The following is a 15041-nucleotide window of genomic DNA, read 5'->3' as shown; positions in this document are numbered from 1 at the left end:
CTATTTGAGAGGGTTTGTCCGTCTGTCAGTCAGTTTGTCCAAGAACTCCTGCCTAAGCAGACAGGATAAATCAATAACCGGTGAATCGATCACTGCCGTGTCAGTTCCCGGCCTTGTAGAGACACAACCTCATGCACTGAAGCTGTTTGGGGGGCTAAGACCTAAAAGCCTATTGACCTGGTTTCTCTGGCCCGAAAAGCACTTAACTACTTGCTTAAGTCCAGCGGGAGTTACGTGCTTAAAGCAAAACAAGTTCCGTACTTAAGTGCTTTGCTCAACTGCTGGTTTGAAACCACCGAGAGTCAAACGAAGAAATTTTTGCCCGTGCCGTCAAATTAGGCGGGTAAATGTTTGAGTCCAGAAATCCAGCTTCTAATTCCAGGGCCAAATTCTCGGCTGGTGTAAAAGCGCACGGACGGAGCCTGGGGCCAGATGTGTGTCCTCGGAGGTCTTGCCCCGAGTTCATAAACCTCGAACGCATTGGCTACTGGAGGCAATAGACGAAACACCGCAAGCAAGGACGATGGGCGCGTCGGAGTCCCTCCAGGCTGGTTTGGTCGCCGTGAAGGAGAATTACCCTGAAGCTGATGAAGCAGTTCAATTTGGATGTTCAATACAGGGGAAGAAATAGGAGATTAAGGGTGTGGCCTGGCCCGGCATAAGCGAGGAACCTCACATCTGGCTCCCGCTCCCATTGGGTTGATTGGGCGTGAGGTATGCAAGTAATGCAAGGGCTGGGGGAAAGCCCCGGTTCCCTTCCTCGACCATCCCTCCCTCATGTGTGTGTAGAGGAAACTGCCGGGTCAGGGCTGAATTCACACCCCTGGCAATCCGGATCTCCTCCTCCGGAGCCAATGGAGTGACGGGGGTGTAAATCCAAAGCGCCGAAGAGCAGAAGGCCTTTCGTGGGCACCCGGTGCATGAGACCAGGCCCTCAGCTGGTGTAAAGCGTTGCGCTGTGGTTGCCTTGGGAACGTTAGGTTCCCACGTAGAGACAGGCCTGGAGCTGAGAGGATATACCTCTCTGGTTGGCACCGGCCCTTGGCAGGCTGGCTTCGGGGGCTCCCTTTCCGAGGGGCCGGTCTCACTCGCTGTGGAGGGGCCCCTCACACCGGCTGTGTGGATCACATGGTCCCCCCGATTTTCTAGGCTCCTCCAAGCGAGGCCGGCCTGGATTCTAGAGTCAGAGCCATGGGCCTGCCAGGGCAGCAGAATCAAAGCATCAAGGCCAATGGTCGGGAGGTCAATGGTGGAGACAAGGGGTGAGGCGGAGACGTGGACAGAACGTGGCAAGAGGGGTCACACAGAGCCAGGGCCAGGCCCGCTGACGGGGAGGAGGGCCGAGATTCAAAGGAGCCTGGAGTTTCCAGCCACCTCCACTACCTTTGTGGGTCAGGACCTGAGGATCCTAGGGGAGCTTTTCTGAGAGGAAAAACGGCCGTTCAACAGCGCAATCCCAGTAGTTTTTAATGGGAGTCTTTGAGAATCTGCTTCACAGCCTCACTGAAAGGCAGGCTCAGCCGTACAGGCGCTCTTGGAAATTGTATCCCCCTATTGACAAAGCCACCCGACGTGGGGGTTTCTGTTTGGCCAGGAGTAACCTTGTTCGAAACCTCAGGTGGGAGTGAAAAAAACCAACCCTGGAGAAACCCAGTTTGAATGGTGCATTCAGTTTATTGGAGATACAGCAGAAAGGGTAGAGGGGTCCATAGGCAGCCAAGGACAGTCGATAGCGCTCCAGTTGTACATACAGAAAAAGCACAGGCCTTTCCATCCAATGTGCACACAGGAACAGTCACGGCAGAGGAATCACTTACAAAATGAGTTTGAGCAAATTACATCGAATCAAGGAAGCCAATGTCATGGGAACGATTAGGCAAACTCATCCAAACCAGCTAAACCTCACATCCCCTTTCCCCCAGATTCCTGGTGTCATGAGAGAAGTGAAGGCCACGTCGATCCTCACCTGTGGATCGACACTCTGGAGATCGATCTTTTGGCGTGCGATTGTGCGGGTCTAGTAAAGACCCGCTCAATCGAACTCCGAGGGCGCCCTGGTGCGTTTCTCCTCTTGGCTTTCCGCTGTGGTGGTGGCACCAAAGTTTGAATCAAAGTACATCGCCTCTAGCTAGCTGGAGTTGCGTATCTTAATTCAATCTTATCCCCTAGTGTCGAGCTGGCCTCAGAGATAGCTGAAGGTGGATCTGGAACCTTCCCTTTCTGAAATGCTTCACCCGGCCCCAGGGGAGGAGGAAAGTTCTGGGTCCCAGCGCAATGTGATCCCAAGTGACAGTCATGCAAGAAAAACCCGGGGAGAAGGGCAAAATTATCAGGCAAAGGAGACGGGTTTGCTAGCCAAGGTACTGCCTCTCGACAGCCACCGGCGCACTGAACTAAACAACGTTGCCTAAGCCAGTAGGACTAGCGCTGCATCAAGCTACTCTGCGAAGGACACGGTGTCTGTCGGCACTGCGGCGTTGGACAGAGCTGTTTCTCTAAGGCAGGGTTCCTGTCAGCGGTGGAGGGTGGTTGTCAGAAGGCAGGGGGTATTTTTCATTCCAGCAAGGGAGGCTCTTTGGGGGGCTTTTATCGGAGGATCTTTCGGCCGCAGCTGACCGACACCATCCGCATGCCCGAGGAGTAGGCCCCTCCGCTGCTGTGAATCCCCCCGCTCAAGCTGCCGACGCCTCCCGTGCCGAAATGTTCCATGGCAGAATGAGCGCCACCCACGTTCCCGGCCCCCTCCCCGCAGGCGGCTGCCTCCCCGGAGCCGCATACCACCCCGACGGAACCGGGCCCGCCCACGGAATGGCTTCCCGCCTCGCCTCCGGCGCCCGAGACTTCAGAGCTGAGCACACGTCGGTAGCTGCAGCCCCCGCTGCCGGAACTGAACCCCCCCATGCCATACCCGACGCCGCAGCTGCCTGCTCCCCCCACGTTAAACCCCCTCCCGGAAGAACACACGACGGTCCTGGCGCCGTAGCTCCCGCCCATCCTGGCGATGCCTTCGGCGCTCTGGGCGCTGAATCCGTCAGTGGCGGCGAAAACTCCTGGCCCGTGGCTGAATCCTCCCTGGAGATGGCCGCATGGCGCTCCAAAGGGGGGTCTGCAGTCCCCGACAGGGTGCCCACCACTGACCACAGCTGGGGGAGAGAGAAATGAGCAGGCGTTGAGAACAGCCGTGTCAGCGCGCTGGAAGAACTACGGAAACAAGGCGACTCGGCAGTTTACTCACCGACGTTGGCGGGGTTTCCTGTGCATATCCTGCCAAGGGGAGAAAAAACACACCAGAAAATTAACCCATTTGACCTTTGAAACCCACAGCCCAGGAGCCCTCTGGGGAATTTTCGAACTTGTAGGCTCAAGGAGCCGAAATCCTCTTTTCAAAAGAGACCTCTAGGTTCTTAGGCACCAAAATCCCATAAAAAATCTGGTGAGGACTGAGTGCGCTTGGAAATTCCAGCTACGGAAACCTATGGGCCATTCAAAATCTACGGCGCTTAGCCTCTCAAAAGCCTGCTTCACACTGGAAAATGGGACATGAGTGCCTAAGTCGCTTTGTTGAGTTTCAAAAATGTAACCCTAATATCTCCCAGGAAAGCGTTTCAAGAAAGATGGGGAGAAACAGGAGAGCTACACCAACGATGAAAGGTCTGGAGAACATGAGCTACGAGGGAAGACCGAAAGAATTGGGCTTGTTTAGTTTGGAAAAGAGAAGACTGAGAGGGGATATGAGAGGGACTTTCCAGTACCTAAAAGGGTGTTACAAGGAAGAGAGGGACAAATGGCTCTCTTTGACCTCTGAGGGCAGGACAAGAAGCAATGGGCTTAAACCGCAGCAAGAGAGGGTTAGTTTGGACATTAGGAAAAACTTTATCAGGGTGGTGAAACACTGGAATAAATTGCCTGAGGAGGTTGTGGAATCTCCATCTCTGGAAGTATGGAAGAGCAGGTTGGACAGAAACCCGACAGGGATAGTCTAGACCAGGGTTTCTTAAACTTTTTTAACACCGGACAATAATTTTTTTATAAGGGACACCAAGGAGTTTTTGTTGAGCAGAAAAAAAAAGGGGGCAGGGGGAAAAGGGACGGGGGGAGCGTTATTGGGAAAAAAAGGTCAGGAAAGTTATTGAGCAAAAAAAGAAAGGAAAAGGTCGCCTGTCCCTTTAAGGGCGGCCATTTTTAATTCTGTTCTTCTCCGCAGCGTACAGTTTAAGAAACACTGGTCTAGCTGGTGCTTGGTCCTGCCGGGAGGGCAGGGGACTGGACTCGATGACCTCTCGAGGTCCCTTCCAGTGTTAGGGTTCTATCTCTGCCGTGAGACCCCCTCTTCCTCCACCGCTCCATCAGTGTCTACGTCTGGAGGTTGCTCTTCCTACTGAGCATATTAACATGCCAGGCGGACCCCAACAGGGCTCCTTGAAGTGGGACCGTGCCCCAGCACCTGTCTGTGGTGCCCTCACCTGGTCTCTTCGCCCTCCAGCAGCGTTCTGTAGGTCGCTATCTCGATATCCAAGGCCATCTTGACATTCAGCATCTCGTGGTAGTCCCGCAGCATGCAGGCCAGTTTGTCCTTGCCCTGCTGCAAGGCGTTCTGCAGGTCGATGTGCTTCTCCCTGGCGTCTTTCAGGGCGAGGTCACCGCGCTGCTCCGCGTCGGCAATGGCGGTCTGCAGACAGGCAATCTGCGCGGATAAAGAGTCACGGTGCAGCTCTTCATCAATACTGAACATCAGAGCGGCCAGACGGGGTCAGACCAAAGGCCCATCCAGCCCAGTGTCCTGTCTGCCCACAGTGGCCAACGCCAGGTGCCCCAGAGGGAGGGAACACAACAGGGAATCCTCACATGATCCCTCCCCTGTCGTCCATTCCCAGACAAACCGAGGCTAGGGACACCATTCCTACCCATCCTGGCCACTAATGGACCTAACCTCCATGAATTTATCTAGCTCTTCTTTGAACCTTGTTCAAGTCCTAGTTTCCACAGCATCCTGTGGCAAGGAGTTCCACAGGTTGACCGTGCACTGCGTGAAGAAAAACTTCCTTTGGTTTGTTTTATACCTGCTGCCTTTTAATTTCATTCGGTGACCCCTCATTCTTATATTATGGGAACAAGGAAATAACGTCTCTAAATACCCATTTGAGCATCGTAATAGACCCATTTGAGCATCGTAATAGACTCATCTCAGATGGCCTTCAACCACTGGTCTTTCTTTTCTTTTCTTTTCTTTTTTTTTGTCCGCAGCAACATTAAACTTGCAAACCCGCGTCTTCACGTAACACCGGTTTTCAGTTCATGTTCTGGGAGCCAGAAGATGCTAAGCAAGCGAACTGCCTGAAACGAGGGACCTCCTGGTTCCCAGTTAGCACTTTCAGTGGCCCTCTGAGATGTTAATAATAAACAAAACCAAGCATCTTATGAGATCTCTCCCAAGTAAGTGGCAAAGCTCACCAAAGGTGAAATTCATTCCCATGCCAACCATCAGGTTTTATTCGGAATTGGCACTTCCCGGGCCCAGGAGTTTGGTCCTGGTCCTCTGAACAGCTGTGAATTTTACACCTAGGTCAGAGCAATCAACACAGGAGCGTGCACGCCAGCCAACGAATCTGTCCTACCTCTTTCTTCACTTTGTCAGTGTCGCCCTGCAGCTTGTGGATCACGTGTTTCAGCTCCGTTATTTCACCCTGGATGTTTTTCAGGTCATCGCAGAATCTTCCCCGGTTAGTGCTCAACTCCTCAAGCTGAAATCCAGACACAAGAGAATCGCTGTCAATGAACAGCATCCGGTCCAAGATGGGCAACAATTGTTGCGACCCGCCTACAGACTTCCACTCACGGGAAAATACAGAGCTACACTATGGCTACGTCTACACTGGCATGATTTTCCGGAAATGCTTTTAACGGAAAAGTTTTCCGTTAAAAGCATTTTCGGAAAAGCAAGTCTAGATTGGCAGGACGCTTTTCCAGAAAAGCACTTTTTGCGGAAAAGCGTCCGTGGCCAATCTAGACGCGCTTTTCCGCAAAAAAGCCCCGATTGCCATTTTCGCGATCGGGGCTTTTTTGCGGAAAACAAATCTCTGCTGTCTACACTGGCCCTTTTGCGCAAAAAAAAGACTTTTGCCCGAATGGGAGCAGCATCGTATTTCCGCAAAAAGCACTGATTTCTTACGGTAGGAAGTCAGTGCTTTTCCGGAAATTCAAGCGGCCAGTGTAGACAGCTGCCAAGTTTTTCCGGAAAAGCGGCTGATTTTCCGGAAAAACTTGCTAGTCTAGACACACTATATGAGTGCAAACAAGACAAGGCGCCATATGGCGTTCATGGGTGGGCCCAAATTTAAGTAACGTAGACGGAACACTCTTCTAGACGCGGACGATGGTTTTGTTATGCGTTCGGGTAGTCCATAATCCATACCTGGAGTTTAATAAAAATAATCAATCACAGATCAAAGTTGGGAAAGAGTCTCCTAATTATCGATCACTGCTTTGTAGTAGAATGGTAGATGTGGCAGATTATTCGTCACAAATATTCCAATTCTATTTGAGCAGACGGGAGAGGAATCTATTGGGTGTCCATCACCTCGTCAGAAGATATGTGTCTGCACTTGCAGAGAGGGAAGGTGGTGTTTTTTCAGCAGGTCTCCTGCTTCCAGGAGAAGGAAATCGTCCTGTGCTCGTGATTTTGGGGAAGTACTAGCGTGACCACCTTACGGCTTTGGCGCTGCCCCCCATGGCCATGTGATTACTCACTCTAGTTTGGTAGAAAGCCTCCGCTTCTCCTTTGCTCCGTTGCGCGATCTCCTCGTAACAGCATTTCACGCTGTGGATAATGCCGCTGAGGTCCAGATTTCGGTTGTTGTCCATTTCCAAAACAATGGCGGTGTCGCAAAGTTGGCCATCCATTTGGGCACGCTCCTGCAAGTTGCATAACGTCTCATCCAGGTCCGAACATTAGAGCCCCTTCACGTACAGATCCCTACCCATCTTATCAAGAACTGTGCCATTAATGTATTCGGCCAAATTCTACGCAGGTACATTTGATCTCCAAGGAAAAAAGTTTTCCCTTAACTCAGAAATAACGCTTGAGTTACCCCAGTAGCTGGTCTGTTTCCAGCTCCTGTAGAGTGTGAGGATTGGTGGGTGGCACCTACTTGCCTCCAAGTGTCATTTTGTTGAAGGCTGTAGAGATTTACAATACAGCTATTACAGAGTATCATATATTTTATCATTCTTCAGACTATGAACATTGTGTGGCAGAGACACCGGGCGTGAAATTCTACTACCATGCACCTCATATCATCAAAGGGCTAGCCATGTTAGGCTACATCTTCATGCTGAGCAAGACTGATGCTTATCTCAATCAATCTCCTGGAATTTGATTTAGCAGGACTAGCAAAGACCTGCTAAATCAAACTCAGAGTGCGCCCCCGTCAGCGACCAGTACTCCTGCTCCTGTCAGGAGTAAGGGAAACCGACAGGAGCGTTTGCTCCCGTTGGTCTCCTGCTGTGGGGATGATGGGGAAACTGGAATTAAGGTACATCAACTTTAGCTACGTAATTAACGGAGCTGGAGTTGCATAATTTAATTCGACCTTCCCCTTTAAGATAGACCTTGGCCTACTCTGTACCTGCGAAAACAACTAGGAGTTTGGCAAAGTAATTTGTACCCATGAAAGCTTATGCCCAAATAAATCTGTTAGTCGCAAAGACCCAACATCTATGACTGCGGCTGCTAAACATTTTCAGACAAAGCTTTTTTTCTGGCAGATAATTGAGTTTCTGTCTAAAGAAACCTTTTTAGCAGAAAGGAGCTGTTTTCCATAGTTATCTGCTGGAACAGTGAAAATCTGAACCGTTGAATATTTTCCTCCAAAAAAATGTCAGTTTGACTGTTTGAGTGTCTGGTTTTCACTGCTTCAACAAAAAGTTAATTTTTTCCAGGCAAAAATAAACTTGATTTCCCAACCAGATGTAGACAAGACACCCTGTCCCTTTGTCTCCAGACATGTCTGAAAGCACATGGCATTGTTATATAATAGTTCTTGTTCATAAAGAAATACCTGGTGTAAAGGGTGATCTATAATGTTTTCTAGGAGTGGCCACAAATTTTATAAAGAAAATTATTTTGCCTGCATTAAACCTCATCGTAACGACCCTTCATGCAGCCTCAGAAAAGTCACGGGTGACTATTGCGCTGGGGCCAATATCCATGCGGCTACAGTGGGCAGAGAGCCTACCTCAAGAAAAATGCATTTCAGGAACTCCAAATGCTGTCTCAGCTGCAGCAGCTTGGCCTCCAGGTCCTCTTTGGTCATAAAAACACAGTCCACATCCTGCAAAGCAGCCACATGCAATCAGAAAGGGTATTGATTCAGACACGGAGAAATGCAGTTACCAGAAGGAAGCTCACAGACTTCTACAGGTCAGGCTTTTGGGGCAGGGTGTCACAGATGTAAGGCTCTCTCCAGACCCTCTGGTGTTTCATAGGGGATAGCCTAAGGCCACGTCTTCAATTCAACGATCAACACTACAGGGATCAATCTTTCGGAGTTCGATTTAGCAGGTCTAGTAAAGATCTGCTAAATCAAATACTGAGCGTGTTCCCAGCCACACTGGAACTCCTACTCCTCACAAGGAGCAAGGGTAATCAAAGGGAGAGCTCCTCCCATTAACCCCTAGAAGTGAGGACGGTGCTGAAGCTCAGCTTAAGGTACCTTGTTTTCATCATTTTTAAAGTACACAATTCCTGCTACATTTTCTTATGCATCAGGAATTATGTACCGTAAGCCGACTTCCCCCCCTAGTGTGGGCCTGGCCTAAGTATCTTCCGAATCCATGGAAAGATGATGGCCTTCTTTTAACAAACAGCTTTTTGCGTGGTCACCCAAAGACCACTTTACATCAGCATGGCCATAAACAGGGGTCTTATATCAAGTGTAAATTTAATTCACTGTTACGTTATGGCCCTTTTACACTCTCAGGCTGTGTCTAGACTGGCCAGTTTTTCCAGAAAATCAGCCGCTTTTCCGGAAAAACTTGGCAGCTGTCTATACTGGCTGCTTGAATTTCCGCAAAAGCACTGACTTCCTACCGTAAGAAATCGGTGCTTTTTGCGGAAATACTATGCTGCTCCCATTCGGGCAAAAGTTCCTTTTGCACAAAACTTTTGCGCAAAAGGGCCAGTGTAGACAGCTGAGATTTGTTTTGCACAAAAAAGCCCCGATGGCGAAAATGGCAATTGGGGCTTTTTTGCGCAAAAGTGCGTCTAGATTGGCCATGGACGCTTTTCTGCAAAAAGTGCTTTTGCGGAAAAGCGTCCGTGCCAATCTAGATGCTCTTTTCTGCAACTGCTTTTAACAGAAAACTTTTCCGTTAAAAGTATTTCCGGAAAATCATGGCAGTCTAGACGTAGCCTCAAAGAGGCGTAAGCCTCTTCCAGGTAGGTAATAAGCAGGCACTATGGACTTTCTTTTTCTATGTCTTTGAGCGCCTTGGGGGATGCCACCAGGGGGTTGCTATGGCACCTGATTAGGTGGTACCCCTGTCTTTACATCACTCTTGGCAACCAGGCCTGCTCTTCTTTTCCCTGTCGGGTCGGGAGGTGGGGAGGGACAAACTGACATGGGAGCTGCCTACTCTGAATTTGTGGCCGACAGATTTCTCAAGGGGAATCTCTGTCGGCCATGTAAAGCCAGACTCCAGGATCGTAGAAATGCAGGGCCAGAAAGCTCCCCAAAAAGTCACCGAGTAGTTCATCCCTCTGCACTGACACAGGGTAAAGTATATCTGGAGGTGATTTAATAAAACCCAGTACTCATTAGCGATGGTCCAACATGAACAAGAAAACATGATTATTCACATGCTGGTTCCAAAGTGAAAGCACCTAAGAACTTGATACAGGCTGAACCTCTCTAATTCGGCACCCTCAGGACCTGACCGGGGCCGAACCAGAGAATTTGCTGGACCATGGGAGGTCGATATTGTCTAGCAGCATTACCAACACGGCCACTGCTTGCTGTGCTCCGAGAAGACATGGCGCGGGAGGGGCGGGGGGTGTAAATTAGAGCGAAATAATAGCACAGAACACTCAAAGCCAGGCCTGGCAGCTGTAAACAAACTTTATGGGACCGTGGGAAACTTGGCCACACCCATGCTAAGTGGCCATCTGGCGAACTCAAATCATGCCGGACCACAGAGGTTGCCGGACCAGAGAGTGCCGGACTAGAGAGGTTCAACTTTTAGTTTTATCTAAACTAAAAATTATGGTTCCATAATCTAAAAATTATGGGTCCTTTTTTTACCCTATCTCCAACTGCTCTCCAAATCAAAAAATTAAATGGGATTGGGGGGGGGAACAATTCTCAGTGGAGAACATTGGGGCAAGGTTTGCCCAGTCATATCCTCCAGTCCAGTGAGTTCAAAAGCGTTTTCATTCAGTCTTTTATTACCCCTGTGGCAGACCAGTTACTCAGCATGGTCTCTCCCTACAGAAATACAACCATGTCCACTAGTGGAGGGCACGGTCTTGCACTGGGTTTCAAGGTGAAATGCCCACCCCTTCAAAGGAAACTGTTTTGTTTCCTGCCTCCGTAGCCCGGCTTACCTTTTTGAGAACCACAAACTCATTCTCTGCATGCGTGCGCTTGTTGATTTCCTCTTCATACCTACGAGAAGAATGTAAGAACAACAACATGACAGAGAGGAGCAACAGAAATGATGGAAAGTCTAGAGAACATGAGCTAGGAGGGAAGGCTGAAGGGACTGGGCTTGTTTAGTTTAGAAAAGAGAAGACGGCGAGGGGACATGACAGCAGTTTTTAAGTCCCTAAACGGGTGCCACAAGGAGGAGGGAGAAAAATTGTTCTCCTTGGCCTCTGAGGACAGGACAAGAAGCAATGGGCTTAAACTGAAGCAAGGGAGGTTGAGGTTGGACATTAGGAAAAACTTCCTGCCTGCCAGGGTGGTTAAACACTGGGGCTGTGTCTAGACTGGCAAGTTTTTCCGGAAAATCAGCCGCTTTTCCGGAAAAACTTGCCAGCTGTCTACACTGGCCGCTTGAATTTCCGCAAAAGCACTGACGATCTCCTGTAAAATCAGCAGTGCTTTTCCGGAAAAACTATGCTGCTCCCGTTCGGGCAAAAGTCTTTTTCCGAAAGACTTTTGCGCAAAAGGGCCAGTGTAGACAGCACAGGACTGTTTTCCGAAAAAAAAGCCCCCATGGCGAAAATGGCGATCGGGGCTTTTTTTGCGGAAAACCGCGTCTAGATTGGCCAGGGACGCTTTTCCGCAAAAAGTGCTTTTGCGGAAAAGCATCCTGCCAATCTAGACGCGCTTTTCCGAAAATGCTTTTAGCGGAAATCTTTTCCGTTAAAAGCATTTTCGGAAAATCATGCCTGTGTAGACGTAGCCTGGAATAAATTGCCTAGGGGGGTTGTGGAATCTCCATCTCTGGAGATATTTAAGAGCAGGTTGGTTTATGTGTTGCTGACTCAAACGCCTGCGAATCGCTCTCCCGGCTCGCTTCCCACGCGCGCCACGGCGCCTTTCGCCGCAGGGTCCCGTTTCCGGGCACTTCCCTGTCGCACTCACTTGCATTTGTACTCGTGGACCGCATCTTGAACGGTCTTCTCTTCCTCCTCCAGCCGCGCCCGCTCGTGCACCAAACCTTCCAGATGTTTCTTCAGCTGGCAGATGTAATTCTCAAAAATAGGCACCAGGTCTCGCCTGGGGGGCACGGCATGCCGCTGCAGGAGTTCCCATTTGGTTGCCAGCACCTTGTTCTGCTGCTCAAGGCATCGGACCTGAAAGCCAAGCGGGCGATATTGCGTTAACCCCTAAGAACCTGCCATCCGAGACTTCCTTTTGCTTTGCTGCTGCTGCTTCTTTACGAACTGTAGGCCTCTGGCAACTTTCCGTCGCTCTCGGGGTGGAAGATGACCCCAGAAATGTGTTAATTTGGGGCAGGTCTCCACCGATGCAGCCGTGTGACTGTAGGCGGCAGTGAAGAGACCGCTAGCGATCGTATGTCGGCTTAGCGAATCCACCTCCATGAGAAGTGCTCCAAAAAACTGTCCATGGGAAAAGCTCATGGATTTGAAACCCAAAGTGGACCAATAAAACCTCCAATCTGACCTGCCGTAAAACACGGGTCAGAGAATTTCACCCATTTATTCCCTTTTATTCGGCTCTGGTGAGGTCACATCTGGAGTGTTGTGTCCAGTTCTGGGTCCCCCACTACAGAACGGATGTGGGTGCACTGGAGAGGGGCCAGTGCAGGGTGACCAAAATGATTCGGGGGCTGGAGCACATGACCAACGAGGAGAGGCTGAGGGATTTGGGCTTGTTTAGTCTGCAGAAGAGAAGAGGGAGGGGGGATTTGGGAGCAGCCTGCAACTCCCTGCAGGGGGTTCCAAAGAGGATGGAGAGAGGCTGTTCTCAGTGGTGACAGATGGCAGAACAAGGAGCAATGGGCTCAAGTTGCAGTGGGGGAGGTCTAGGTTGGAGATTAGGAAAAACGATTTCCCTAGAAGGGGGGGAAGCCCTGGGCTGGGTTCCCTAGGGAGGGGGTGGAATCTCCATCCCTAGAGGTGTTTAAGTCTCGGCTTGACACAGCCCTGGCTGGGTTGATTGAGTTGGATTGGTCCTGCCTTGGGCAGGGGGCTGGACTTGCTGACTCCTGAGGTCTCTTCCAGCTCTATGAGTCTATAATTCATTTACCCCTCTCTGGAGCTCAGAATTTGTCCCTAAGATGCATCTTCCAAAAAGGCTCCTGGTCTTGATTTAGAGACATCAAGGGTCTGTCGACGGAGCCATGTAGTTTAGACATACCCCAAGAGTTGGAGAATCCAGCCTTTCCCATGGCAGCTGGCTCCAATGGCGAACACGGTTAAACACCGGTGCCTTAGTTCTAATTTCCCTTTGCCAGCTGGCTGCTTCCAGCCCTCTGCTCTAGTTCTGCCTTTCTCCGCGAGATTGTTTCCACCTGGTGAAAAGGTTCATAAACTCTGGTCAAGTCGCCTCTTGAGTTCCCAGGAACAAAGCAGCGTCTCTTACTCTTCACTGAGTCATTCAAAAAGTGCTCCAGAAAACAGCCCCGGGGAGAGGTCATAGTGGGGGAATAAAAAAGAAGCTGACAAGCACAGCCACCTCGTCCTGGAACGCCCAATGCCACAGAAAAGCCAAAAGGCAGAAATCCCTTTTTGGGTGTCGCCATTGTTCCTTTCAGGAAGCGGATTTTAGCCATCTCAGCAACAGCAGCTGAGAGATTTGCCATGCACCCGAACCTCAGAATAAGGCTGTGAAATCAGCGATCAGAGAATGAGATTCGCAGCTGTTGAGCAAGGACCACTTTGCTCGGTTACATCTCTGTGTATTTCTGCATATTGTAGCGCACGGAAATATAAGAGCATAAGAACCTAAGAGCGGCCAGATGGGGTCAGCCCAAAGGTTCATCCGGCCCGGGGTCCTTCTGCCAACAGTGCTCAATGGCAGGTGCCCCAGAGGGAGTGAACAGAACAGGGAATCATGAAGTGATCTGTCCCGTCACCCCTGACAAGCAGAGGCCAGGAACACCATCCTGGCCCATCCTGACTAACCATTGACGGACCTAACCTCCATGGATGTATCTAGTTCTTTTTTGAACCCTGTTATAGTCTAGGACTTCACAGAATCCTCCAGCAAGGAGTTCCACAGGTTGACTGCGTGTTGTGTGAAGAAACACTTCCTTCAGTTTGTTTTAAACCTGCTGCCTATTCATTTCAAATGGACATGAAGAGATGCTATGGCTTCCCAGTTAGCCTTCTATCCAAGGAGCAAAGGAATATCAAGCCATTTAAGCTATCAAGCCAATATCAACGTCTCCTACACCACATGGGCCGTCAGTGGCCAGGCCCAACATACTAAAGACAGACAGCTCTGGCCTCTGGGGAAGCTTGGGTCTTGGTCTGCGGGGGGGTGGGAGGGTTAGCTCCAGGAGAAGAGAAAGGCGCTTTGTACTCTCACCTTGTCGATGAAGCAGGCGAATTGATCGTTGAGACATTTGATCTGCTCCTTCTCGTGGGTTCGCACTTTGTGCTCTTCTGGGTCCACCCCCACGGAGAGGGGCTTCAGCAGCTCTGGGTGGATGCACACGCCTTGAATGCCGTCGGCTCGGTGGGCGCCTCCAGCGCCGGCGTGCCCGACCCCGTAATGCACGCTGCTCCCGAAGTGGTAGGGTGAATACCCACCGAAGCCACAGGGACCGCGATAACCTCCACGGCCGGAGCCCACGCAGCTCCCATAAGCAAAGCCCCCTCCGCTGCCGTGGCCTGCCCCATAACCATACCCCCCAGCGCCGTACGGGCCGCAGGGCCCAATCCCATAGCCTCCACCGCAGGAAATCCTTTGGCTTCTCCCCAGCTCAAAGACACTTGTGCTGCTAAAGCCACCGTTTTCACGTCTTCCTGCAGGCCACGGCCCGGCACCAACGCTGGCTCGGCCTCCGCCGAGGCTGCAAATCGCCGACGCCGAAGAGAAGCATCTTCGGCCACCCAGGGACCCAGCTGAGAAGCACATGCGGTTCATGGCGGCTTGTTGGAGGCGAGGAGGAAGCCGGATCAGCCCAGCAGCAGAGCAGGAGAAGAGGGGAAAGGAAAGAGCTTTCCTCTGAATCGAGTCCAGAGACGTCCCCTTATATAGGTTTGAGGAGCAGCATGGGATGCGTAAAGCTAAGCTACATGCCGTGGGTTTGGCCTGCCTGCCAGCAAGAAATGGCTTTCAAAGAGGCCAAACGGCACAAACGCTCTATTACACATGAAATAAGGTGGAATTAAAATATATGCTTGGCTTGCAAGCTTCCCTTTCAGGGTTTATAGTTTAATTAATTAATCTGCTTCCTTAAAAGTCTAATTATAAGTTTAGCCAAACACCTCCACAGACTCCAGCGTTTCACCACCGTTTTATTTGTTTAATTATAGAAGAGGACCCACGGCGGGAGGTTCTTCTTGTGAGTGGTTTTCATAGTGCCTGGGAGCCCTGCACAGGGACCACCTCCCTATCGGGCCGGAT

General features: G+C 50.6%; 1 protein-coding gene across 1 annotated transcript; it reads right to left on the bottom strand.

The window, feature by feature from the left end:
• Nucleotides 1-1667: 1667 nt before the first annotated feature.
• On the bottom strand, nt 1668-14643 carry LOC102462266 (keratin, type II cytoskeletal cochleal). Its single transcript, XM_006122697.4, has 9 exons — nt 13998-14643; nt 11586-11797; nt 10601-10661; nt 8235-8330; nt 6748-6912; nt 5616-5741; nt 4464-4684; nt 3236-3264; nt 1668-3143 (listed from the first exon to the last, which is right to left on the bottom strand). Exons 1-9 carry the CDS (start codon nt 14556-14558, stop codon nt 2587-2589), a joined length of 2028 nt encoding a protein of 675 aa, XP_006122759.2. The 5' UTR covers nt 14559-14643; the 3' UTR covers nt 1668-2586.
• Nucleotides 14644-15041: the final 398 nt, after the last annotated feature.

The sequence above is a fragment of the Pelodiscus sinensis genome, chromosome 19, assembly GCF_049634645.1.
Source record: "Pelodiscus sinensis isolate JC-2024 chromosome 19, ASM4963464v1, whole genome shotgun sequence".
Lineage (NCBI taxonomy): Eukaryota > Metazoa > Chordata > Testudines > Trionychidae > Pelodiscus > Pelodiscus sinensis.
The sequence above is the reverse complement of the archived record's forward strand: the minus strand, read 5'-3'. Positions and strand labels throughout refer to the sequence as shown.

Coding starts and splice junctions, on each gene's coding strand:
- LOC102462266 (XM_006122697.4), bottom strand. CDS start 14,558: ATGAACCGCATGTGCTTCTCAGCTGGGTCCCTGGGTGGCCGAAGATGC. Junction 6,913..8,234: donor TGAAATGCATTTTTCTTGAG/GTAGGCTCTCTG, acceptor TGCAACTTGCAG/GAGCGTGCCCAAATGGATGG. Junction 5,742..6,747: donor AGGCTTTCTACCAAACTAGA/GTGAGTAATCAC, acceptor TCTGGATTTCAG/CTTGAGGAGTTGAGCACTAA.